Source organism: Phoca vitulina, unplaced genomic scaffold, assembly GCF_004348235.1.
Source record: "Phoca vitulina isolate PV1807 unplaced genomic scaffold, GSC_HSeal_1.0 scaffold45, whole genome shotgun sequence".
Classification (NCBI taxonomy): domain Eukaryota; kingdom Metazoa; phylum Chordata; class Mammalia; order Carnivora; family Phocidae; genus Phoca; species Phoca vitulina.
In genome coordinates, this window is record NW_022589748.1 from 563,608 (window position 1) to 586,830 (window position 23,223).

The 23,223-nt window shown below is 60.4% G+C and overlaps 2 protein-coding genes across 5 annotated transcripts; one reads left to right on the plus strand and one right to left on the minus strand.

Annotated features, from left to right (window-relative positions):
• Nucleotides 1–75: 75 nt before the first annotated feature.
• On the minus strand, nucleotides 76–10,934 carry TSC22D4 (TSC22 domain family member 4). The gene is made up of 5 exons (XM_032430884.1): nucleotides 10,432–10,934; nucleotides 8,957–9,992; nucleotides 6,472–6,638; nucleotides 1,127–1,175; nucleotides 76–731 (listed from the first exon to the last, which is right to left on the minus strand). The coding sequence occupies exons 2-5, from the start codon at nucleotides 9,716–9,718 to the stop codon at nucleotides 522–524; spliced, it is 1,188 nt and encodes a 395-aa protein (XP_032286775.1). The 5' UTR covers nucleotides 9,719–9,992; nucleotides 10,432–10,934; the 3' UTR covers nucleotides 76–521.
• A 2,656-nt stretch (nucleotides 10,935–13,590) lies between these two features.
• On the plus strand, nucleotides 13,591–22,369 carry NYAP1 (neuronal tyrosine phosphorylated phosphoinositide-3-kinase adaptor 1). 4 transcript variants are annotated; one of them, XM_032431104.1, is made up of 7 exons: nucleotides 13,591–14,036; nucleotides 15,311–15,462; nucleotides 16,975–17,330; nucleotides 17,793–19,310; nucleotides 20,198–20,416; nucleotides 20,631–20,740; nucleotides 21,327–22,369. In XM_032431104.1, the coding sequence occupies exons 2-7, from the start codon at nucleotides 15,395–15,397 to the stop codon at nucleotides 21,576–21,578; spliced, it is 2,523 nt and encodes an 840-aa protein (XP_032286995.1). In that variant the 5' UTR covers nucleotides 13,591–14,036; nucleotides 15,311–15,394; the 3' UTR covers nucleotides 21,579–22,369. The 4 variants fall into 4 exon arrangements, with proteins under 4 accessions (XP_032286995.1, XP_032286998.1, XP_032286996.1 ...); XM_032431107.1 differs by having other exon boundaries at nucleotides 13,593–14,036; nucleotides 20,201–20,416; XM_032431105.1 differs by lacking the exon at nucleotides 13,591–14,036 and adding an exon at nucleotides 14,097–14,274.
• The last annotated feature ends 854 nt before the right edge of the window (nucleotides 22,370–23,223 follow it).

Below are 23,223 nucleotides of genomic sequence, written 5' to 3' on the forward strand. Positions count from 1 at the left end.
CCGTCTTTCCCCCACACGTGGAAATACCACTGCAGGCCACATCTGGACACAAGCAACGAGATGCCAACCTCCAGATTCAAGTTTCTTCGGATTTTTTAATTATAATTATTATTTTAATAACAACCTGAATCCCAGAACTTGCAGACTGTCCACACTCCCTCCCCTGGGCAGAGGAGAAGGGGTACTTTGAGGGAACAAGGTGGGGATGGGGTGTCTGCCAGAGAGACTCCAAGTCCCCCAGCCATCGACTGCCAGGGGTCCCAGAACACTGACACCTCGGGAGGCAGGAGGGGGGCTCCATCCAACACCCCATCCTGAAGCCCTCCCTCCTCCTTCAAGGCCTGGGGGTGCCCTCGCCCAGTCCCTGGGCACTAGGGGGAGACTGAGGAAGAATGGGGGGGACAGGCCACATCTGAGCCTTCAACTCCCATCCCCAGGGATCAGGAGGCATTAAAGCTGCATAGGAAGGGGGGCAGGCAGCCGTGGCAGCCCCCAAAGGCACATTGTGAGGGAAGGGAGGCTCAGACGGAGGGCCCGTTGGGCGCAGGGGGCCCAAGCCGCGGGACTCCCGAGGAGGGCAGCTGGGCTAGCTGCTCGGGGCTGGCCAGGGCACGCAGCAGTCCGTTCTCCTGCTCCAGCGCGGCGTTCCGCTCGGCCAGGTCTCGGATCTGCTCCTTCAGCACCTCTACCTCCTCCCGGACCGCAAACATGAGGTGGGACTTCACCAAGTCCTGGGGGCCCAGGGACAGACAAAGAGTCAGGGGTCCCAGGCCACCCCAACCTCATCCCTGCCCAGGGCCTCGAGGGCCTGGGTGTGAGAGATGCCCCTGCCTGTTCCCAAATGATGAAGGACCACTGGAGAAGCAGCAAAGCAGGGAAGAGGCCGGGGAGGGGGAGGGGGAGGGGAGGGGGGCTTGCGGTGTGCAAGGATGCCGGACAGAGACAAGGTCAGGGCTTGAGGACAGAGATGGGGGCCAGGCCAGGGGCCAAGGGAGATCGGGAGTTCAGGTGGAGACAGGAGGGAACCCAGCTGGGGAGCGGGTTGAGGAGCTAGGAGTCGGTATTCCCTGATGAGGACAGCAGGACATGAGTCGGAACCTCCCGGGACCACGATGGCTTCTCTTACCATGGCTTGTTCGATCTTGTTGTCAATGCCAACCAGGCTTCCGGAGCCGCTGGAGAGACACAGGGAGTTGAGAGGTGAGGAGGAGTAGGTGCCAAGCCAGGTGTCTGGACACCCCAGCCGGCTGCCTTCCAGGTGCTTCTCAGAGCAGGCTCTGGCCGCCCCCACAAACCCTTCACTGCAGCCTCCCGCCCACACTCCTGCCTGTACCTGTGACAGAGAATCAGGGAGAGGAGAGTTCTGTCCGTCCCCCGGCGGGGTGGGGGCCGTTGCCCAGGCGCCCCCAGGCCCCGGCGGGGTGGGGGTGCAGATGCCCCTCGGATGGGGGATGCTCCCCGAGGGGAGCAAGGAGAGGAGACACAGCCCCTTTTCCGGGGAGGCCCCGGCGCCATCCCCACCACTCGGGTCTCATAAGATGACACCAGGGACTTGACAGAGGTGCCCGGCTGGGCCATCCCCAAGGGAAAGGGCTTTAGGGCCCCTCCAAAGGGAGAGGGCTGTATCAGAAGGACTGCCTGGGGGGCTCAGAGCCCCCCGGGGCACAGCGGGGTCTGGCTGGTGCCAGGCAGGCAGAGAGGAGACAGTGCCTAGGGGGTGCTCGTCTGCAAGATATACGCCGCCCCCCAGGGCAAAGCCTGGCTGCTATTGGCTCCTCGGGGACACGGGGACCCCCTCCCACCGACTCCACGGTGGGCGGGAATTCTCAGACACGGTCAGTGCCAGTGTCCCCTTCTCACCCTGGCACCAATCCCAGAGCAGAGGGAAGGGGGCAGGCTGAGGCAAGGCAGCTGGTGGGCTGGGTCAGGGGAGGGGCTCTGAGGCCAGAGGCCTGGGTCAGGGGGGGTTGCGAAGGGTGAGGGAGACCTACCCCCACCTCACCCCGTCTGCCCCTCTGGGCTAATACTGGCCTCCCTCAAGCTCTCAGCTCCACTCAGCTGGGATAGCGGGCGTTTCTGATAAACTTGTCATCTTCCTTGGACTGTAAGCATCGCCCCCCGCCCCGGCCGTCCCAGACACAAAGCCCACATCATGGGTGACACCTGGGGCCTGGCCAGAGAGGATCTCCCACCGCCCATGGTGAGGGAGAAGAGAAATGGAAAGGTCACCAGAGCACCGAAAACAGCCCTGAAAGGCAAGCACAGCCTATGGATCTGGACCCTGGGTCTCGGGTCTGGGGTCTTAGAGGGAACAGAGGCTTGAGGAGAGGTGGGAAGGTGAGGCTGGAGGTGGGACACCGGGAATTGGAGCAGGGGCTTTGAAGATCCTTGGGAGCGAATGACAAGGGAGAGCCGGTCTGGCTGCAGTTTGTTAAATGGCCAGCAGAGGTCGACTCAGGCCCGGCGAAATGGTTCCCAGGGTCAGCCTCTGGATCCCTCAAGCATGTCTTGCCTCTCCGAGGCCAAGGGCCTGCACAAGCCTTTCTGCCTTGCCCTCCCCCCTCCCCCCAGTCTCCCTCTTGTCACCACCCAGGTCTCAGGCTCCTGCCTCATCCCAAGGCTCACGACCCACCCCTGTCCAGCTTCTCCCTCAGCCACGTCAGCCCTGAGGCCAGCTCTACACCCAGGCCTCCCTGTGCTGCAGGATCGATCCTGTCCTCCAGCCCCCCGCTTTGCCTCTCTCAGAGTGGGTGGTCTCAACATGCTGCATCCTGCACTCTTGTGCTCCCTTGTTGAGCCCTTTCTCCTGATTGTCGGCTCCAACTCACTTCCCTGTGGGGGGAATGAGCACTCAATTCAAGGTGACCCTTGGATGAGGCCCTGCAGCCAGGAAGGGAGCACGAGGGAGCTGGGAATTTTCCATTTCCTGTCCAAGCTCTGGGTGCAGAAGGCACTGACAGGTGGAGTAACCAAGGGGGTGACAGACCTGAGAGAGCGGGACAGGGTAGGGTGAGGAAAGGACACTGGGACTCCTGGGGTTGGGGCGGGGGGGGGGGGGGGGAGACAAGACAAATTTAAGAGTGGAGGGTGAGCCAGCCAGCTGGAGAGCCAGGGCAGTTTTTAAGCTATTTCAATCTGAGACACCTGGGTGGAGTCTGGGCGACCACAGGGCACACACCCCGTCCCCCCTCCGCCAGTACACACAGACACACAGAGACCAAAGAGGGGAAGATTCACAGGAATAGGAACACTGGCCTTGCTTGGCGGACACTCAGGTAAAGATGCCAAGTAAGTTGTTTGTTCTTGCCAGAAATAAAGGAATAATACAACAATAAACATTTGTTGGCTGATAGATGACTATCTCCTGTTTGTCTAGTGCTGGAGAGTTTCTGACAGCACTTCCCACTGTCACACTCTAACGTTAACACTTTAAGGGACCAGGACTCCGGCTGGCAACCAAACCCTCCTTTGAGAGCCTCCCCCGCCCCGCAGTAAGTAAAGAGAGGGCACTGTGCCGGAATTCCCCGGGCAGAGTCAGTACCCCGAAACTTGGAGCTGGCTATGTGGGATCAGCCCCCACCACAAGCCCAAAAGGTGACTGTGTGCATTAGAACAAAATGCCCCCCTCCTTCAAGACACTTATTGCCATCTTCTGGAAAACTGTCATGACTTTAAGTGTCCACGACAATGACTTCAAATGTGAGTGGCGCCCCCTGGGGTTGGGCCTGCAGGATATGCACAGCTGAGGACTCTAGCCCTGCAGGAGGACTCTGGGGCCTGGGACAAGGACAGCCCTAGAGGCTGGTCTTCCTTTTTGAAGGTCAAATGAAACAGCCTCAAAATGAGGATCAGACGAAGAAGCAGGACACCTGGGAGAGGTGGAAAGGTTCTGATCCTGGGGACAAGGGCCAGCCCCGCTCCCTAGCTATGCTCTGAGGAGCCCGCAGGGGATGGGCCTGAGGCCAACAAAGTGGCATCCGGCTGTCCTCTCTGCACTACGCCCTCCCGGATCTGTGGTGCCTTTGGGGTGGGGCCAGGCCAGGGTTGGGGGGGGGGCTCCTTGCCCGGCTTAGGAAAGCTGTCTCTGCCCCTGTCCTGAAAAGAAAAGGCATTCTAGAGATGACTGGCTCCTCCTCTTGGGACGTAGGCATCCCAGTAGGAGAATGTAGAATGTGGCTTTGGGGTCAGACCCAGGCTCTGCATGCAGTCCTAGCACTTACTAGCCTTACTAGCCCGGTGACCTTGAGCAAGTTTCTAACTCCTCTGAGTTTCAGCTTCTTCATCTGGAAAGTGGGGATCATGGGGTTGCTTTTTTTTTTTTTTTTTAAAATTTTAATTTTTTATTTATTTATTTATTTGAGAGAGTGAGAGAGAGAGAGAGAGCACATGAGAGGGGGGAAGGTCAGAGGGAGAAGCAGACTCCCTGCCGAGCAGAGAGCCCGATGCGGGACTCGATCCCGGGACTCCAGGATCATGACCTGAGCCGAAGGCAGTCGCTTAACCAACTGAGCCACCCAGGCGCCCCATGGGGTTGCTTTAGTGAGATAAAAGGTAGCACCTGACCCAAAGGAGGCACTGGATAAATAAATGTACTTTTTCTTTCCCAAGTCCCTGGGATTCATTCCCTGTAATGCCTGGATCCCCCATGCTGGCCATCTACCCACCCATCCATTCGTCCATCCATCCACTTATTCAATACCTTCCAACTGCCAGGTCCTGTCGGGGACACAAAGGTTCTTGCCACCCAGGATCACGTGAGCATTCACCATTCACCAGGCACCCTCTGTTCTCCCATCCCCAGATTCTGAGATTGGCAGGCATCCCCAATTTCCCATCTGGGATCCAGGCACTTAACTTCCCAGCCCACTTTCCCTCTTGAAAGGGAGATTCCATGCCACTCAGATCCTGTTCTTCTGCCAGCTGTGGGCATACCAGAGAGATGAGATGGGGGCTACATGCCTCATTCCAGGGGGCCAAGGGGGTGGCCCAACCCAATCCTACCTACTGGCCCAGCAGGGTGGGGCAAGAGAGGCGCTGGGCTAGAGCAGAGCCCCCGAGGCTTGGAGTGGAGCAGGATAAAGTGGAGGCTGAGTGCCTGACCGGTCAGACTGGGGTGTGGGGAGGGGTGGGACAGAGGGAAGGCACGAGCCAAAGAATAGAGCTGAGGAGGCTCCTGGAGGGCAGAGCCCTCTAAGAAGCAGGAGGCTGGGCTCTGAAATCAACAGGGGTGGGGAGGGATAGGGAGCCCTGTGCCAGGGAACCTCCCAAGTGGGAGGGAGTATGGGTGGGAAGCGCTGAGAATAGCAACGGGGGCAGGTGACTCGCCCGGCCCTGGCCAACCTCACACCTCACACATTCCTGAGAGCTGGGAGCCCAGAAGCCACACTGCCCTGCCCCACTGTGTCCCTCATTCTCCACCAGCTGCCACCAGGTCCCTCGCCCTCCATCCCACTGGCCCCGCCACCCCTTCTCTTTCCTCTCTGCCTCAGGCTCCCCACAAGGCCACAAGCCCTTTTCTATGGTGAGACTTAGTCCCTCACTCCGAGGGGTGAGGGTGTGCGGGCGGGTGCCACGCGAGGGGCAGGCAGGAAGGAGAGACTCCCTTCTGGAACGGGTCCCCCCATCACCCACAAAACTCAGGGCTAAGCCCCACCCCTTATTTCCTTCCAAACAGGAAGTCCCTCCCCCCAGCCTCAAACAGGAAGTCCCACTCCTCCCTCCAAAATAAAAGTGGTGACTCCCCAGCCCTTCTATCAGTCCGCCGCCAGAAGGGAGCAGCCTGCCTATCGCCCTCGCAATTTCGTTCCTCCCTTTTCAGCTTGCTGACATTCCTATGTTGAAACCTGGCCCTTGAAACAGGAAGTTCTGCCCACCGTGCCTCCGAACTGAACGGCCATTCTCCCCTGGAGGGCAAACCCCAGCCGATCCTGCTCTCCCGTGCCCCCCCTGCGTCCCACAGCCATCCTGTCCCAGCTCTGGCTTGGCGCGGAGAACAGAACCCCAGGGACGCGCTTTCTTGGTACTAGAGGTCCTAGGAGGCTAAAGTAGTGCGTATGGTCCCTAAGGATGTTACTCCAAAGGCAGGAGCTCCATTCCCCTCAGTAGGGAGAGGGAGGTGCGAGCCCGGGAGGAGACCCACTCCCTTTTCTCCTCTCCAGCGCATTTGCCAGTAAATTCTCAGGGTTGGCCAAATGATCGCTAAATCTGCAAGAGCTCTGGAATTTGACAACAATGACTCCCTTCAAACTCTAAAAAAAGTCTACGATTTGACAATCCTAAGCCAGGGAGTCCCACCCAGCTCTCTCCACAGAGAGGGAGTGGGTCCCAGATCAACTTTGCCCAGTGGTTGTGCCCAGGCCAGGTTTCTCTGTTGAAGAGGTCCTCTCCAAGCTTAACTTGGGGGAAGGACACCTACCGGGCAGTTTCATGCAGCTATCCCACGTGTTGGGTGGGGACCCAGAGCCCACCTACCTATCGTCATCGCTGTCCAGGTGGCCACTGATGGCCAGCATGGAGCGGGCCAGGCTGAGGCTCTGGGCTGCCGCTGCTCCAAAGGGGTCTGGAGACTTGTGAACCAGACTGGCATCGGGGAACAAGTAGAGGGCTGGGGAGTCGGGGCGAGAGTCGAGTGGGGGCACCTGGAGGCAGAGAGGTAGGAACCATCACATCAAGGGCAAGAGAGGAACCAGCCACCTTACAACCTTGCCTAGTAGTCTGCCTCCCCAGCTCTCCCCATGTACTTCTGCTCTCTTCTGAGGACCCAGGAGTCCTGCCCCAAAGGCCCTCTCTCCCCCAGGTCTGGTGGAGGTACTAGGCAGGTATTGGAAGCAAGGAAAACAGTGCCCATCCTGAGGACTGGGTGAGCAGCTTCCAGAAAGTGGCCCATGGGGTATCAGAGTACCAGAGAGGGGTTCTGGTCTGCACTCCAGCACCCTTCCACCAGCTAATCCAGGAACCCCCAGTCAGAGGCTAGTCAGAGGGTGTCTGCCTTCTGTCACCTGACTTATTAAAGCGATTCAAATGTCACTTCCTCAGAGAGGCATTTCCCCATCATTCAACTAGTGAATTCCACTGAACTGCTCTATTTTTTTTTTTTTTTAGCGCACTGAATAGTATCTGAAATTAAAGTATTTTTGCTTCCCTGCTGCTAGAAGGTAAGCTCCAGAGGGCAGAGCTTAGAGTTTGTTCAATAGCTATTTGTAGAATGAATAAATCCTCAGAAACTGGTCCTCCCCCCAACACCCTCCCCACCCCACTCTATCCATTCTAGCCTCTTCTCTCAAACTTCTCGGATTCAGGTGAAGTTCTGCTCCTGTGCTGGGCCCTGGGGCGGGGAGAGCGGTTGGGTGGTGGAGATGGGGGGGGAGGCGGAGCCTGGGCATGGACCCACACAGCCTAACAGGCGCTGGGGGTGGCTGCAAAAGGGCGGGGGCCACAGGAACAAGCCGCCTCTGTGAGGCCCCAGGAGGCCCCTGCTTCTCGGAAAAGCCAAGAACAGAGAGTCCAGGGTGGTTAGAGGGACACAGCGGAGGAAGGGGGCCCAGGTGGTGTCCCCCGGCCCTCCTCCCAGCCTCTCTCTTGAGAGAGAAGAGACATGGGGGGGGTGTGGAAGGGAGCCAGACTTGGGGGCCAGGAAACGACAGCACAGATGCATGCTCACAGGAAGGGATCGGGGTGTGCACACAGGAGAGGGTCTGGGGGCACTGGGCAGAGAGGGAGGTCTGCAGGCCCAAGGGAAGCTCAGGCAGGGCTTAGGGACACAGAGAGACTGGGGCAAAGGAGGCTTGCTTTGCAAGAGCATGGGGACAGGGACCAGTAAAGAAAAGAGCATCTTTTCCCCTGGGGTAGGAACTGAATGAAAGCTCCAGAAAAGTAGGGGGCGCAGCATGAGAGATGTGAGCTTGAGGCCAGGAGGGGGTGGGGGGAGCTGTCCTGACCGGTCCTGACAGGGCCCAGACATCCAGTCCCAGGTTATTTTTATACTGTGGTTTGTGCCCAAGGCCAGGAAGGGGGAAAAGTTCTCATCCTCACACTCCCTGCCTTTCCTCCTGAGGTCCAAGGTGTTATTTTCTCCTTCAGGACAGACACATCCATCCCCCACATCCCTGGCTGCCCACCCCCACCCCAGGGACCCAGGCATCCTGCCCCCCAGCCCAGACTTGTTCCTCTTTTGGAGACAGGAAGCAGAAAGAGCAGAGGATTTAACTCTTTCTTCACTGCTTCCTGCCTCTCGCCCACTCCCTGGTGGCCACCCCCAGTTATCAATCGTGGAGAGGCCCAGATGCAGGGACCAGAGACAGACACCGAGGCTGGAAAGGACAAACCACCAAGCCCTCTATCCCACCCAATCCTTCAGGTCCTTGGAGAAATCTGACTTGGACAAAGCTGCAGATGGGGCTGGGATAGGCTGCTAATGAGAAGACAGACCCCCACCTTTGGAATGGCGCTGCCAGGGAGACTGACAATGGAAAGCCTACTTTTTACCCCTCCCTGCCAACCTTGGCAGCTCCTCTCCCAGAGACCCAAGCACCCAGCCCCAGCTGGGACCTCCACCCTCAATGCCCGAAGCCAGAAGAGGTGAAACCAAGACAGAAGGTGAGGGCCAAAGTGAGGAAGGCACATCTCTGTGATGGGGGGACAGCACGGGGCTATATGGAAATGGAGACGGGGGCCAAAGGTAACAAACTGAAGGCCAAAGGGAAAGAAAGAAGGTGCAGAATGTAGGGGCAAGGGGAGCCTAAGAAAACAAGGCTGTGTGAAGAGTAGGATCGACTTCCCAGGGAGAGGGCAGGAAGAGAAAAGAGGGGCTACCTGACCTGACACCGGTGTCGATGGAGTGGGGAGAGGGCGGTATGGAGGTGGAGGCAGGAAGGCCCAGGCTGGAGGTTAGGCCCAGGCTGAGATGAGCAAGCACCACCCCTCAGGTGTCTCCCCCACCCCAGAACCCAGCTCTTACCTGCCCCATCTCCTCTGGAGCAGCCAACTCCATTCTCAGCCGCAGGGCTCCATCCTTGGATCGGGACAGTGGAGGGGTCCCCGCTGCTGAGCCCCCAGCCTCCACTTCCACCCTCAGGGAGGGCAGGGGCGTGGCAGCCCGGGACGTGCCAGCGCTATCCCCAGTCCTGGGCTCTGGGGGGCGCTGCTGGGGTGGGGAGGCTGACTGCGGGGGTGTCTCCACCTTGGCCTTGCCAGGCACCGCCAGCTGGCCCAGCCCCCCGGTGAAGGAGCGGGCTTGAGGTCCAGGGGAGGTGGGGGGCGGACGGAGCCAGGAGGTGGGGCCCTGAGACAGGCCTGGCTGCGGGGTCGGGGCACCAAGGCCCAGGCTGGCCAGCTCCAACCTGGAATCCAAAGATCTGCCCCCGGCGCCTCCCGAGGCCCCTCGAATTCCCTCCAGGAGCCGGCTGAAGCCAGGGGTCTCCAGGTCTCTCTCGTAAACATCCACACACGTCCAACGGCCTCGGCGATAAGGCTCTCCCAGGCCATGGGGCAGCTTTACCACCCGGAAACGGGAGGCAGGGGCCCCAGGCGGTGGGGAGCCGTTCCGGGGGGTGCTCTTGCCCCCTGGCTCGGGGTTGGGCTCCCCGTTAGGCAGACGGGGTGGGGGCCCAGTGGGGGCTGGCAGGGCAGGGGGCTCGGAAGCCCCTGGGCTCCCTGGGCCCTCATAGTCCGTGGTGACGCTGGTGATTTGGAAACTACTCTTCTTCTTGCCCCCACTCATGGTCCCTGGGGCTCAGGACTCGGCCAAGGTGGGCGGGGGGTGCAGCTGGGGCTCCTCCAAAGGGCTCAGGCACCCCTGGAACAGGGGGGCCACATGGCGGGGGCATCAGGGCCCCTGGGGACATCTGGGTCCGACATGGCAGGAGGGCCTTGCGGGAACTGGGGGTGCCTGGCTGGTGAAGGGGGCACAGGGCAGGGGAGGTGGCGGGAGATGGGGGCAGGGGCAGGTTTTTCCTGCCGCGGGCGCTGCCCAACTCCAGAGCTGAGTTTGCAAACTGGAAAAAGAGAGAGAGAGAGAGTGTGTGTGTGTGTGTGTGTGTGTGAGAAAGCAGTGGGCAGGCCACCTCCGGGGCTTCCTCTCCGGGGAGCAGGATGGGGGAGGAAGGGGAAATCACCAGAGACCCAGAGACAAAGAGACAGGCAGAGACGACAGAGACCCGGAGATCCCAGCGGTCCCACAGAGTAGGAAGGGGCGGCCCAGACCCAAAGTTGGGCAATTCTTGTCTGGGATTCAGACTCACAGGACCCAGTCGCCCGACCGCAGGGGGGCTCCAGGGCCTTGGTTGAGCAGGGGTAAGCAGCTCCTCAGCCTGGCCCCGCCGCCGAGAGGCCTCTGCTGGGTGTCCAGGCGCCCCCCCTCGCACCCCAGCTCCCCCATCCCTGGGGCAGTCCCTGCCCCGCTGCCCCGGCGCCCCGCCCGGCCCAGAGCCCTACCTCTCGGCCTCGGCCACCGAGCTGGGGCCGGGGGTCCCGGCCGCCGAAGATGTCGGGCTGTCCTTCCTCTGGGGCCTCCTGGCCCCAGCAGCGTGGGGGGGGGGGCGGGGACGCAGGCGGCGATCAGAGGCTGTCCAGTTCTCTTCGGGGGCCGCACTTCGCCCCGCAAGGCATCTCAGTAAAAAGTTTGCTCTCCGGAAAAGAAGAAACCCCCGCCTCCTTGGTGGAGCCCAGGCGCGGCCTCTCAAAGCCCCAGGGGTCTCCGGACTGGTGCGGGAAGAGGCGGCTCTGCGCCCCCCGCCCCGAGCCTCCAGGTGGAGCCGCCTGGGTGGTGGGGGCGAGTGGGTCTCCCAGATCTCCTCCGCGTGGCCGGGCTGCGTCTCTCTCCGCTCCCCAGCTCCTCTCGCTTCGGTCTCTCTGCCTTTCTCTTTCTGGGCTGTTGACAACCCCCACACCAGGAAGTCCTGCCTCCTCCGGCCTGCTGACTGCTCCTCTCCTCCTCCTTCCCCTCTTCCTCCCCTTCCTCCGCCCTCTCTGCCTCCTGGGGCTCCCGGCCAGCTGGCCCGGGGCCAGACCTGCCACCACCGCTGTGGGTGCAGTCGCTGCCGCCGCCGCCGCCGCTGCTGCTGCGGCTCCCCGGGGCCCCCGCACGGGCTTAACCCCACACCTGCTGGGCCCCAGCCCCGCGCTTCCTCGGAGGGCGGGGCCGTGGAGGGCGGAGTGAAAGGGGAGGAGTCTGCAGGGAGGCCCGGGATTCCCTTACTTGTAGGCGCTCGCTGCCATTGGCCTACCGAGACCGCGAAGAGTGGGAAGCAACTTACCAACCCGGGGCTGTACTGGGAGCCCGCCACCCCGTAAGCAGCGCGTCCCCGTAAGGGTGCTGCTTCGCTGTTATTGGCGTCTCTTCCCTGGTTTTCGCAGTAACTCTATGAGGAAGGTGCTGTTAGTCTCGCCTGTCCTTATTTTTTTTAAAAGGGGGATTATGGTGACAATTTGCAAACAGGCCCCCAAGTAGAGAGAGAATATGGTGGACTCCCAGGTCCCCATCGTGCAGTTTCAACAATGATCAACTCACAACCAGCCTTGGTTCATCTCGACTCCCAGTACCTTTTGTAGTGTTGTTGCTGGAGTATTTGAACCACATCCCAGGCACCGTATTATCCCCCTGCTTAGACGTGGATATCGAGACCCGGAAGGTTCAGAAAGGCTGTCAGTGGTACAGCTGGAACATTCTACACACTCAGGTGCGCCCTTGTCTGGCCCCCATATAGAGAAACAAAGAGATCTGCTCAGAAATGTGCTGACTTGCGCTTTCTCTCCAACCCTGGTCACATACACATTTATACATCATGTACACACAAGTCCCCCACACAGATGCACCCAAAGACAAACCCAGCTGGCCCAAAGCACCCCACCTCTCCCACCCATCCCTCCTTTGCTATTGGAGGATCTGCACACACGCATGAAGGGCCTACTGTGTGCTTGGCATGAAAAAATAAACCTCCAACGGCCATTTTCTCTTTTTTGGCACCCTCAACCGACAATCTGAGCAAAAACAGGGTCTAAAGGCCACATCTGCCCTCACTCCTAGCTTCAGAAGGAAATGGATTCTAATTAATTTTGGTCATATGGAACTATTCTTGAGCACATTGAAAATTCCTCATATTCGTCTGCTTTGTATAGTTATCTCACAGATTCTCAAAACAGTCCAGGGCAGGGGTGGGGTAGGTTTTAAACTCCAGTGTTTCTGCTGAGGAAACAGAGGCTCACAGGCATTCGGTTATTTGCCCGAGGCCTCAGAGCTAGTATTTGATGGCATTGAGACTAGGACTGGGCTGACACATCCCTCCTTCTTCAGCTTTAGCTCATGGAAATTTTTAACCACTCTTTAGGGTTAGGGAAAAACAAAATGATGCCTCCTGCCTCCACGTTTATGTATTTATTCTGAATTTCTTTGTTAAAATGCATCTGCACTCCTCCGTTCATAGTAACAGTGGCTACCACGGCCAGGTCCTAAAGGCCTCACAAGTCCTGAGGTCCAGGAAGCAGCCTCCCACACAAACCTCCCCCCCCCCAACTGAATCCCCTCTGGCAATATTCAGAACACTGTCCCGCTGCTCCGCCCCCAGATCCTCCTTCCTTCAGCGCTGACTCGCTACAAACTATTCAAAATTTATCTTTGGACCCTTCCCTTCCCACCAACTCAGACACTCAGCACCAGCTGGGGACTCCTCCGTGTCTGCAGGCCCTGGGACATTGCTGGTCTCTGCAGAAATGTTTATTGAATGAATAAATAAAAATTCATTCACACTAAGGTGTAAATGTGAAAGGACTGTTTTGTACTTTAATGTGTTCCCTCTCCTGGGGGCAACAATAGCCCTTTAAGTATTTTACAGCTTACGAAGCTCCTTGTATTAATTCCTTTGCTGCCCCCAACAACTTTATGGAGGTAGGTATGAGATGAGGCATCTCTCAGAGAGGTGGTGTGATTTGCCCAAAGCCACACAGCGCATCTGCAAAAATTTGCCTCATAAAGTAAAGTGCACAGGTTCCGGGGATTAGGGATGGATATCTTTTGGAGTTCCGTTTTTCAGCCACTTAAGGGTAGAACCCAGATCTTCTTGCAGCTAATGTTCGGCACAGGGATTTCCGAGGGAGGATTTCTCGGAGCTGAAGAGAAAGGTGATGGGGCATTGAGAAGGGGGGCGCGAGGTCGCGACCCTGAGCGGCTGCATCGACCGCACCCGGGGCCGTTGCCGCGGTGGTGCCAGTCAGAGGCCGACCCCCGGGGCACCCAGGACCTGGCGGGCGCCGCCGCGGAGTCAGAGGTTACCGGGAGGATGACTCGAGCCGCTGGGGCGGACTGGCGGAAGCCTTTGAGCCCAGGCCGTGAAACGAGGTCCGGGTGCCCTCCCCGCACCTAGGGGGCGGCAGGAAGATGGGGCGCAGCCAAGGGAATACGCCCCCTGCTGGGCAGAGACGCGGACGGTAGGGCTCACGACTCTCCGAGCCCCTCGGCCCGGAAAGCGGCACCCCCTGCCGGCCTCGCCGCCTCACTGCACTCGGCCCCGCAGCCGCAGCCTCGCCCCGGCCGGACGCGGGGTGCGCACCCAGGGAGCGCCGGGCGCGCGCAGGGTACGCGCGGGGGTGCAGGTCCCGGGCTGCCACCGGGGGGCGCCGCTACGCGCTACGCCCCGCTTCGCTCCGCCGGGGCCTCGGACACCCAACCGAACACCGCCCGGCCGGGCAGAGGCCGAGGGGCGACGAGGAGCTGACGCCTCAAAGCGGGGGCGGGCCGGCGGCAGGTCCCCCGCACCCCGCGGCCTTTCTCCGAGTGCCCCCGCGAGCTCCGCGGGCTCTGCGTGCCCCGCGCCTCCCACCCGAGCCCGGCGGCGCAGCGCAGCCCGGCCGCTCCCACTCCGTCCTTGGAGGGTGTGGAAGGGTGGGTTTGGGGCCGGGGGCGGGTCTGGGGGCGGACCCGGAGGCGGGGCTGTCTCTGCGGCAGGGCCCAGCTCGGCTCCCCCCGGTCTCTCTCTGTCTCTCCTCCTCCCTCCTCCTGCTCCGGGCGGAGCCCGGCATGGGGGGGCCGGCGCCCGGCAGGCCAGGTACGGTGATGTGGAAATTGGGGAGCCTTGGTGCGGGGAGGTGGGGGGGGGGGGGCAGGGAGGAGTGAGGATTGGCGGGGCGAGAGAGACGGAGAAACCCAGGGTAGCAGGACAAGGGGAAGGGGAGGGGTGCCCGGGAACCTGGGGCCCTTGGATGGAGAGGGGAATGAAGCCGCCAGGTTTGGAACAAACAGGGAAGGAAGAGGACGGCAGGGAGGAGGGGCGCCTAGGAGGAGAGGTGAGGCCGACGGCGAAAAGGAGAGTGTGTTCGGGGGGAGGGAAACCAGAGCAGGTCTGGAGGCCGAAGCTCGGAAGGTAGCTATGGGGCCAGACCGGAGACCCCCGGGTGGGATTGAGGGCAGGGACTGGAAGAGGGCAGCCGGGAGCCTCTCAGATCCTGGAGGAGGAAGAAGGGGATCTGGGCCATCATCGAGGGAGGTGGAGCCAGTCACTGAGGGGCCAGGGCACAGGAATAGGGGTGGACAGAGGCCCGGGGCCCAGGCAAAGGACTGAAAGGGGGAACTGCCCGCAGGGAATGGAAATAGATGGATGGGTCGTATTGTAGATGCCCAACTCCGAGTGCCTCCACCCCTTCGCCAGCATCCCCACCCTGCCCTCATGACACCCCCAGCCTCAGGGCCCAAGAGGGGGTGGGGATTCTGACCATCTCCCCCTTCCCCAGTGGGGTGCACTGTACGCAAGTAGGCCGTAGCAGAACTCCTTGTCTGTAGGTATGTCCAGTTCCCTGCAGCCGGTTGTGTGTGTCTGGAGGTCTGTGTGTGCTGTGGGTGTGTCGGGGGTGTTTATGTCTGTGTGTGTCTGCCTGTTCCTAGGTTGTGTTTACCCATGCTGATCTATGTGTCTGGTCCTCTGTTTGTAGATATGGGTCTGTGGCCTGGTGGTTCGTGTGTCTGAATGTGTGTTTGTGGGGCTGTGAGGCTGCTGTGTATTTGTGGGGCCGGTCTGTGTGGTAGATCAGGATGTATTTACAGGATGGGAATCTGTGTCAAGCTGATCTCTCCGGGATGTGTATCTGTGGCTCTGAACACCTTTGTCGGGTGTGTGACTCTGTGTACACATAGCCTTCCGTGTCTGTCTGTCTATGGGTCCTAGAGGTAGTGTTGGGTTTTCTCTGCCTCCATCTGTTTTCCACTCTCTGAGGACCCAAGTCACATCTCTGCTCCTTTCTCTCTCTCTTTCTCTCTCTCTCATTCATTCCTGGCCCCCACCCACCCCACATCTTTCTTTTTTTCCTTCCCATCTCCCCCACCAAGTGGATCCGGGACCCAGGGAGGGCCGCCCCCCGGGCCTGGTGGCGCTGAGCAGGGCCCCCCAGCCCCCACCTCCTGCCCCACGACATGAACCTCCTCTACCGAAAAACCAAGCTGGAGTGGAGGCAGCACAAGGAGGAGGAGGCCAAGAGGAGGTAAGGCTGCAGTCCCAGATTGCCCTCCGGGCTGTCCCACGTCTGCTTCCCCGCTGGCTGGGGCCACATCCCTCTGCCCTTCCTGGGTCCAACAGCCTGGTCATGAGTCTGATCTTAGAGTCTGTGCTCAGTACAGAATTGCTGGGATTGCATACACCCTGTCCCCACCCTGCTCCTGGCTCCTGGCTCTAGCCCTTGTCCTGGCCTCTTGGGGGGGGCTTCCAGCTCAGGAGCACCCTGTTGGCTCTTCCCCACCCCTGGAGGCCCGAGTCACTCCTTCCTGACTCACCTCTGGCCTATAGTCTTCTTTCTGTCAATGTGGGGTTGGCTCCAGGCTTCCCTGTCACCTGACCTTGGAAGGGGCAGGCCCTGCTGCCCTCCTGGTCCAGGGACGGGGTCATTTGCGGGGTACCCGAAAAGATCCGTTTGGACCCCTCCCCACCACGGCTGCTGGGGGAGGTCAGTGGCCAAGTGACAGGGTTGTGTGTGTGTGTGTGTGTGTGTGTGTGTGTGTGTGTGTGTGGTGAGAGAGGTGAAGGCTGGGCCCTGCAGAGGGGCCAGGACTGGGGACCTCCCCCTGCTTGCCCTGTCTCCTTGCCCTCCCAGGGACCTGGACCCTGGCCTCTCCCCTCTCTCTTCACCCCCACTGACAGCACAGCCTCTTGGAGCCTGAGTCAGAGCCACCTCCCTGCTCCCTTCTCCCTCCTCGAAACTGTGGAGTTTAATTCTTGTTGTTAATTAGATTAATCAGAGCTATGACTGCAGTGATCTCTCCCTAATGAAGGGTTAGTAGACAGGGCCTTAATGAGAGCCCACCCCACAGTGGCTCTCCCCTCTTCCCTACCAGCCGCCCCTCCCTTCACTCACACGGAAGCTCAGGGACAGTGAGAGGGAATGGGGGTGAGCCTGGGAGGGTGACAGAGAAAGGACAGCACCGAGGGAGAGGGAGAGGGAGAGCGAGGGGAAGGGAGGAAAAGGATCAGCAGGAGGAGGCTGTTCTGCCAATGCGGCTGCACAGGCCTCATCTGGGAGCGGAGGCCGCAGGAGCCGGACACGCTGGGAGGCCGGAGGCCAGAGGCCAGAGGACAGGTGTGGGCCCGCGCGCGCGAGGAGCAGAGCCGTGGCGGCAGGTGTATGTGCCAGGCGGGGCTGTGCTGCCTGTCTGCATCTCTACCTGCGCATGAAGCCGTCCACACAAGCGCCGCGTGCCAGATATGCCCAGGCTGGGAACAGACAGCTCCAGGGATGCTCCCCTGCACACGTACTCATCCCTTCGCTCATCCCTACTCGCCGTCCCTCCCCAATTTCCTTGTCTGTTTTAAAACCTAGGGATTCTGCCTGAAGTTTCTACTTCGGTGCCCTAGACCTTCAGGCAGCCTCCCATTCCCACCCCAGGCCCCTTCCTCCTCCTCCTGGGAGGCCACAGGGTTGTACACCCCCTCTGAGGGTAGAGGATGGGGAGGCCCAGGCCTGAGGCCCAACCTCTGCTCCGTCTTGGTCTTCTCTCCCCAGCTCCAGTAAGGAGGTGGCTCCTGCAGGCCCCGCAGGGCCCGGGGCTGGCCCGGGGCCTGGGGTCCGTGTGCGGGACATCGCCTCGCTGCGCCGCTCCCTCAGGATGGGCTTCATGACAATGCCAGCCTCCCAGGAGCACACCCCCCACCCCTGCCGCAGCGCCATGGCCCCACGCTCACTCTCCTGCCATTCAGTGGGCAGCATGGACAGTGTTGGGGGTGGGCCTGGGGGGGGAGGTGGGGGTCTCACAGAGGACAGCAGTGCCCGAAGACCCCCTGCCAAGCCCCGGAGACATCCCAGCACCAAGCTCAGCATGGCAGGGTCGGGGGCAGAGATGCCCCCCGGCAAGAAAGCAGGTGAGACACCCCCAGCCGTCCCCGGGAGCTGGGAGGATCCATTCCAGGCCAAGAAGAGGCCTGCAGGGGAGGGTTCATTCAGGGAAGAACCAAGGAAATGGAAGCTTCCATTCTCAGTGGGAGTGGTGGTGGGGGGGGGGTTCTTTTTGGAAGGGCCTGAGATGAACCATTCAAGGGCAGGGGAAGCTCCCTGAAAAGTCCATTCCTGGGAAAGGGGTGGCCTTGAAGGGACATGAGGTGGGACAGAATTTACGGCGGGAGCTGCAGATTCTGGGGAGTTCATCAGAAGGACTGAGAGCAGGCTGGTAGAAAAGGAACCCACTGTGCTTTAAGTTGGGGAATGTGGGGAAAATAAAGACGCACATGTGCCCTTGCAGATGGGTTAAGAGATCAGAAGGGGTCTGCCCATCTCCTTCCTGCACTAAGAGCCCAGTTTGTGTTTCTCCTTCCCATTCTGCCCAGGCTCACAGAAGCCAACCCCAGAGGGCCGAGAGTCCAGCCGGAAGGTTCCTCCACAGAAGCCCAGGAGAAGCCCAAACACCCAGCTCTCTGTCTCCTTCGATGAGTCCTGTCCCCCAGCCCCCTCTCCTCGAGGGGGGAATCTGCCCCTTCAGCACCTCAGTAGGGGGTCCTGCGTAGCTGGGGACCCTGAGGTGGGTGCCCAGGAAGAGGAGCCCGTGTACATTGAGATGGTGGGGGATGTCTTCAGGGGAGGAGGGCGAAGTGGAGGGGGCCTGACTGGGCCCCCTCTTGGGGGTAGGGGCCCAACCCCTCCAGCTGGCGCCGACTCGGACTCAGAGGAGAGCGAAGCTATATATGAGGAGATGAAGTACCCGCTGCCCGAGGAGGCAGGGGAAGGCCGGGCCAACGGGGCCCCTCCATTGACCGCAAGCTCCTCGACACACCAGCCTCCTGCCCTGCAGCCCCACACCCACCGTCGGCCAGCTTCAGCCCTCCCAAGCCGGAGGGATGGGACACCTACCAAGACCACTCCTTGTGAAATCCCCCCGCCCTTCCCCAACCTCCTCCAGCACCGTCCTCCGCTCCTGGCCTTCCCCCAAGCCAAGGCTGCTTCCCGAACCCCTGGCGATGGGGTCTCGAGGCTACCGGTCCTCTGCCACTCGAAGGAGCCAGCGGGCTCCACCCCAGCTCCCCAAGTGCCTGCCCGGGAGCGGGAGACGCCTCCCCCACCGCCTCCGCCTCCTGCTGCCAACCTGCTGCTGCTGGGACCCTCGGGCCGGGCCCGGAGCCACTCAACACCGTTGCCACCCCAGGGCTCTGGCCAGCCCCGGGGGGAGCGGGAGCTCCCCAACTCCCACAGCATGATCTGCCCCAAGGTGGCAGGGGCGCCGGCAGCCCCTCCTGCCCCGGCCGCCTTGCTCCCTGGCCCCCCCAAGGACAAGGCTGTGTCTTACACCATGGTGTACTCGGCAGTCAAGGTGACCACGCACTCCGTCCTGCCAGCTGGTCCGCCCCTAGGTGTTGGGGAGCCAAAGACGGAGAAGGAGATCTCAGTCCTCCATGGGATGCTGTGCACCAGCTCGAGGCCCCCAGTGCCTGGGAAGTCCAGCCCCCACAGCGGGGCCATGGGCGCAGCAGCGGGGGTCCTCCACCATCGTGGCTGCCTGGCCTCCCCACACAGCCTTCCGGACCCAACCGCAGGCCCCCTGACTCCCCTCTGGACCTACCCAGCTGCAGCAGCTGGGCTCAAGAGACCCCCTGCCTATGAGAGCCTCAAGGCCGGGGGGGTGCTGAGTAAGGGCTGTGGAATGGGGGCCCCATCCCCCATGGTCAAGATCCAGCTGCAGGAGCAGGGGACCGACGGGGGTGCCTTTGCTAGCATCTCCTGCGCCCATGTCATCGCCAGTGCAGGGACACCGGAGGAGGAAGAAGAGGAGATGGGCGCCACGACATTTGGGGCAGGCTGGGCTCTGCAGAGGAAGGTCCTGTATGGAGGGAGGAAGGCAAAAGAGCTGGACAGTGAGTGAGGGGTGGGAATTTGGGGGTGGGGGACTGGGGATGCTTGGGATGATTTCGGGGAAGTGTTGGAGGGGTTATTTGGAAGCCACAGCCCATTGTCCTGAAGTGGGAAGTTTTCAAGGAGACTGGAGAATAAGGGCATGCAGCAGGCTGGTGGGCTGGGGTCCCCATGTGTGTGCTGGACGGGCAGGAAGATCTGCGATGGGGAGGGGCTAGAATCTGGCCCCAAGGGTCGCCTCCTCCTGCCCTGTCCTGCTCTACTCCCTGCCTTTCCCTTTGCTAGGCTGCAGGGGTGTGTGTTTGTGAGTGTGCGCACACTAGGAGCTAAACACAGCTGCCTCCCAGCTGTTGCCATGGCAACCCATCCAGACAGGAGGGAGAGGAGAGGGAGGCCCCTACCGTTGCCTGGCAACGCAATGCTCTGCCAGGCCTCCTCTCCGAGCTGAGCTTAGTTCACTTGCAGCCCTTCCCCCAACACCCCCCCTTTCCACTTCCTGGCTCAGGATTTGGGATCTCCCCCTCCTGGGGGAACAGTGCTCCTGGTCTATGTTTCAGAGGGTGGTCATTGTGGCCCTATCGGGCCAGAGGGGTTCTGGAGCTAAAGTTGGGGTAGGGGAGACCCCTATGACCACAGAAAAGGGTTTGGCAGCAGCAAATATTTGTGTCTCAGGCCAGAGATGATACCAATGGGTGGAAAGGAAAGTGGCAGTATTGGGGTCCCTCCTGTGTGTTTGTGTTTGGGGACTGTGAAATAGGGTCCCTCCCTTCTCTGCTGTGGCTTGCAAAAGGGCAGTCACTTCTGGTCCATGCACGCCGCAGTGTGTGTAGCTGGGGGGAACAGCGAGACCCTTCCCATGTACAGCACTAAGCTCTCCTTGTCATCCCAGCAGAGGTCGAGGATGGTGCCCGGGCCTGGAATGGCAGTGCTGAGGGTCCAGGCAAGGTGGAGCGTGAGGACAGGGGCCCTATGGCATCAGGGATCCCAGTGAGGAGTCAGGGGGCAGAGGGCCTGCTGGCCAGGATCCACCACGGAGGGGACCGAGGAGGGAGTCGCACGGCGCTGCCCGTACCCTGCCAGACGTTTCCTGCCTGCCACCGCAATGGAGGTGACATCCCGCCCGCGCCCAGACAAAGATGGGGCCGGAAGGGGGGGAGATCTCTCAGGGTCCACGTCCTGGGCTCTCCTTTTTAACACCACATCGCCATCCCCTTGCCTCCCCTGCTGAGTCAGGGGCAGCCTGGAAGGGGCTGCCCTCTGGGAACTGCAGAAGGGGAACCTGGAGGCCCCTACCCTCCTCACTTACCTTTTCTCCACCTCAGACTTCACGGGAGGCTACCGCCTGGGGCGCTCGGCCTCCACCTCTGGAGTCCGGCAGGCCGCGCTCCATACCCCCCGGCCCTGCAGCCAGCCTAGGGATGCCCCAAGCCAGGTGAGGAGGAAGTCGAAGTTGGGTGTTCTTTTATTTGTGAAGGAGCAGGTGGGGAAGAAGGCCTGGGTGTGGAAAGAAAAGTAGGAGGTCAAGCTGGGGCCTGGCACGGTCGAATAGGGACCCAGTGGCGGGGGTGGGGGTGGGGTGGAGGGGGGGGCGTTGATCCTGGGAAAGGGCTGTATTTGGTGGGGACAGCCAGCCAGGCGGTGCCACCTCTAGCTTACCGTGTGCCTTTGTGCATTTAGAAAATGGGGGGTACCAATTTGAAAAGTGCGTTCTACTGGGAAGACAATGATTTAAAGGTGCCCATTCCTCAGGGTGAGATGGGCCCAGCCTGGCACCAGGGCTCCCTGCCAGGAAGAGGGTGCAAGAGCTGGGTTTCTGTTCCTGTCCCACCCACCCACACACACACCCCCAGCCAGGGGGAGAGGACAGAGGCCTGGGGGGCAAGAGAGGACTTGTTTCTGGGGGAAGACATTGGTCTTTGCAGTGGGGGACAGGGCCTGGTCACTCTGAGGTCCTTGACCCGCCCCCCTTATTCCTTTCTCCCCTCGTCGCGGGCCGGCGGCGGGAGGAAGGGGCACAGACCCACCCCGCCCTGCCGCTGCCCCTACCGCCTCAGCCCTCCCGGGAGCGCGACGGCAAGCTGCTGGAGGTGATAGAGCGCAAGCGCTGCGTGTGCAAGGAGATCAAGGCCCGCCACCGCCCAGACCGAGGCCTCTGCAAGCAGGAGAGCATGCCCATCCTCCCCAGCTGGCGGCGGGGGCCCGAGCCCCGCAAGTCCGGCACCCCGCCCTGCCGCCGGCAGCACACTGTCCTCTGGGACACTGCCATCTGAGGAGGCCCAGAGACCGGGGCACCGGACTGGGGAGCGGGGCGGGGGTGCCCGGCTCTCCGGGAGACTTGCCTTGAAAGAGGGACACTTGAAGGACCAGGTGAGAGAAAGCCAGGGAGAACCCCCTGCCTTCCACCCTAACCCCCGGAGACGGGGAATCTGCCAGGCCCATCGGGCATGGGGCGCCAGCCGCACCCCCTGAAATTTGGGGGAGGAGGGTTTGAGGTTCCGAGTGAGGCCCTCCGCTGCTCTCCCTACTGGGCGAGGTAGACTCCTCCTCCTCCTGAGAGGGCCGAGCCAGAGGTCAGCATGGGGGAGGAGGGAAGGGTAGGGAGGACGGGGGGCGGGTCAGGTGGAAGGACGAGGCTAGAGAGTGTGGGGTAGAGGGGCTCTTTAATAGAGCCGGGAGTGGGGAGGGGGTATTTATTTCGTTATTTATTTTAGTTGGGAGGGCAATTCTGGGCTCTTCTGACCTACTTCTGGACAGGGAGTAGGCAGTGGTGGGCAATTAAAGGGAGCCAAGTTTGTGCTCTCCCCAACGCCTGAAGGCCCCACCATCCACGCCCACCCTGACGCTGGGGATTGGTCTGGACTGGGGAGCCAAGCAAGAGAAGGGAGGGACTCCGGTGAGCTGAGGGCCGCAGACTCATTTACAGTATTTACGAGTGGCCAGAATTTGGTAGTGAGTGTGGCCTGCTGTGAAACAGGCATCTTATTTAGCTCTGGGGTGAGGATCTAGCACCAGGGATGGGCGGGATGATGGGGAAGGAGGGAAATTTTAGCGGGTGGGGGGAGGGCGGGGTATTTATTTAAATTTTAAAAAAATCAGAAGAGATGTCAGGAACTTTTTTTTAATTCCTTTCTTTTCAGAATAATATATTAAAAGACTAACGATCCTAGAACTGGCTTCTTATATTTCAGTGTGCTCTGCTTTTCTTACACCTGTTTCTTTTCCCTCTTGCCCGTGGTTGGTGGGAGTTGGAGGTGGTGCAGGGAGGGGTGAGTGGCTGTGGCAAGTAACAGGGAGAGGTGGAGTTTGAGGTAAGTCTGGGAATGCCACCATGCCCTGACTCAGCAAGCATTTACTGAGCCAGCCTCTGTGTGCTTGGCAATACACCCATGCAGAAGGAGCATTCAGACTAAACCCTGCCCTCAGGCAGTGTATAGTCTACTCAGGGTGATGAGCCACCTGGGACAACACTAGATGTTGCTACAGCAGTAAGGGGGGTGCAGGTGGGTACGGAATCATCTAAGAAGGCTTTCTAGAAAGTGAGCCTAAAAGGACAGGTAAGGTTTGGATGAGCAAGGGGAGGAGGGAAAGTCCCAAGGTCACACACACCGTATGATTGTCTGCAGAACAGAAGATGGGAGTGGGGCAGGAAATGTGTTTAAATAATGCAAAGGGCAATGAGTCAACCACGATGAAGCTGATTCAGAGAGATAGGCATCAAAGCAAGATTCTGATCCTTAGGAAGCAATCAGGGAGGAGGATAAAAAAAGTGGGAGAATGGAGGGCAAGGGACAGTTTGCAAGATGCAGCCGAAAGAACATCCTCAGGTGGGGAATGAAGGAGTCGAATGGGGCATCCTCGAAGCCCAACTTTGGAACACCTGTGATTGGGGAAATGATCACTTTGACAGAGCAAAGC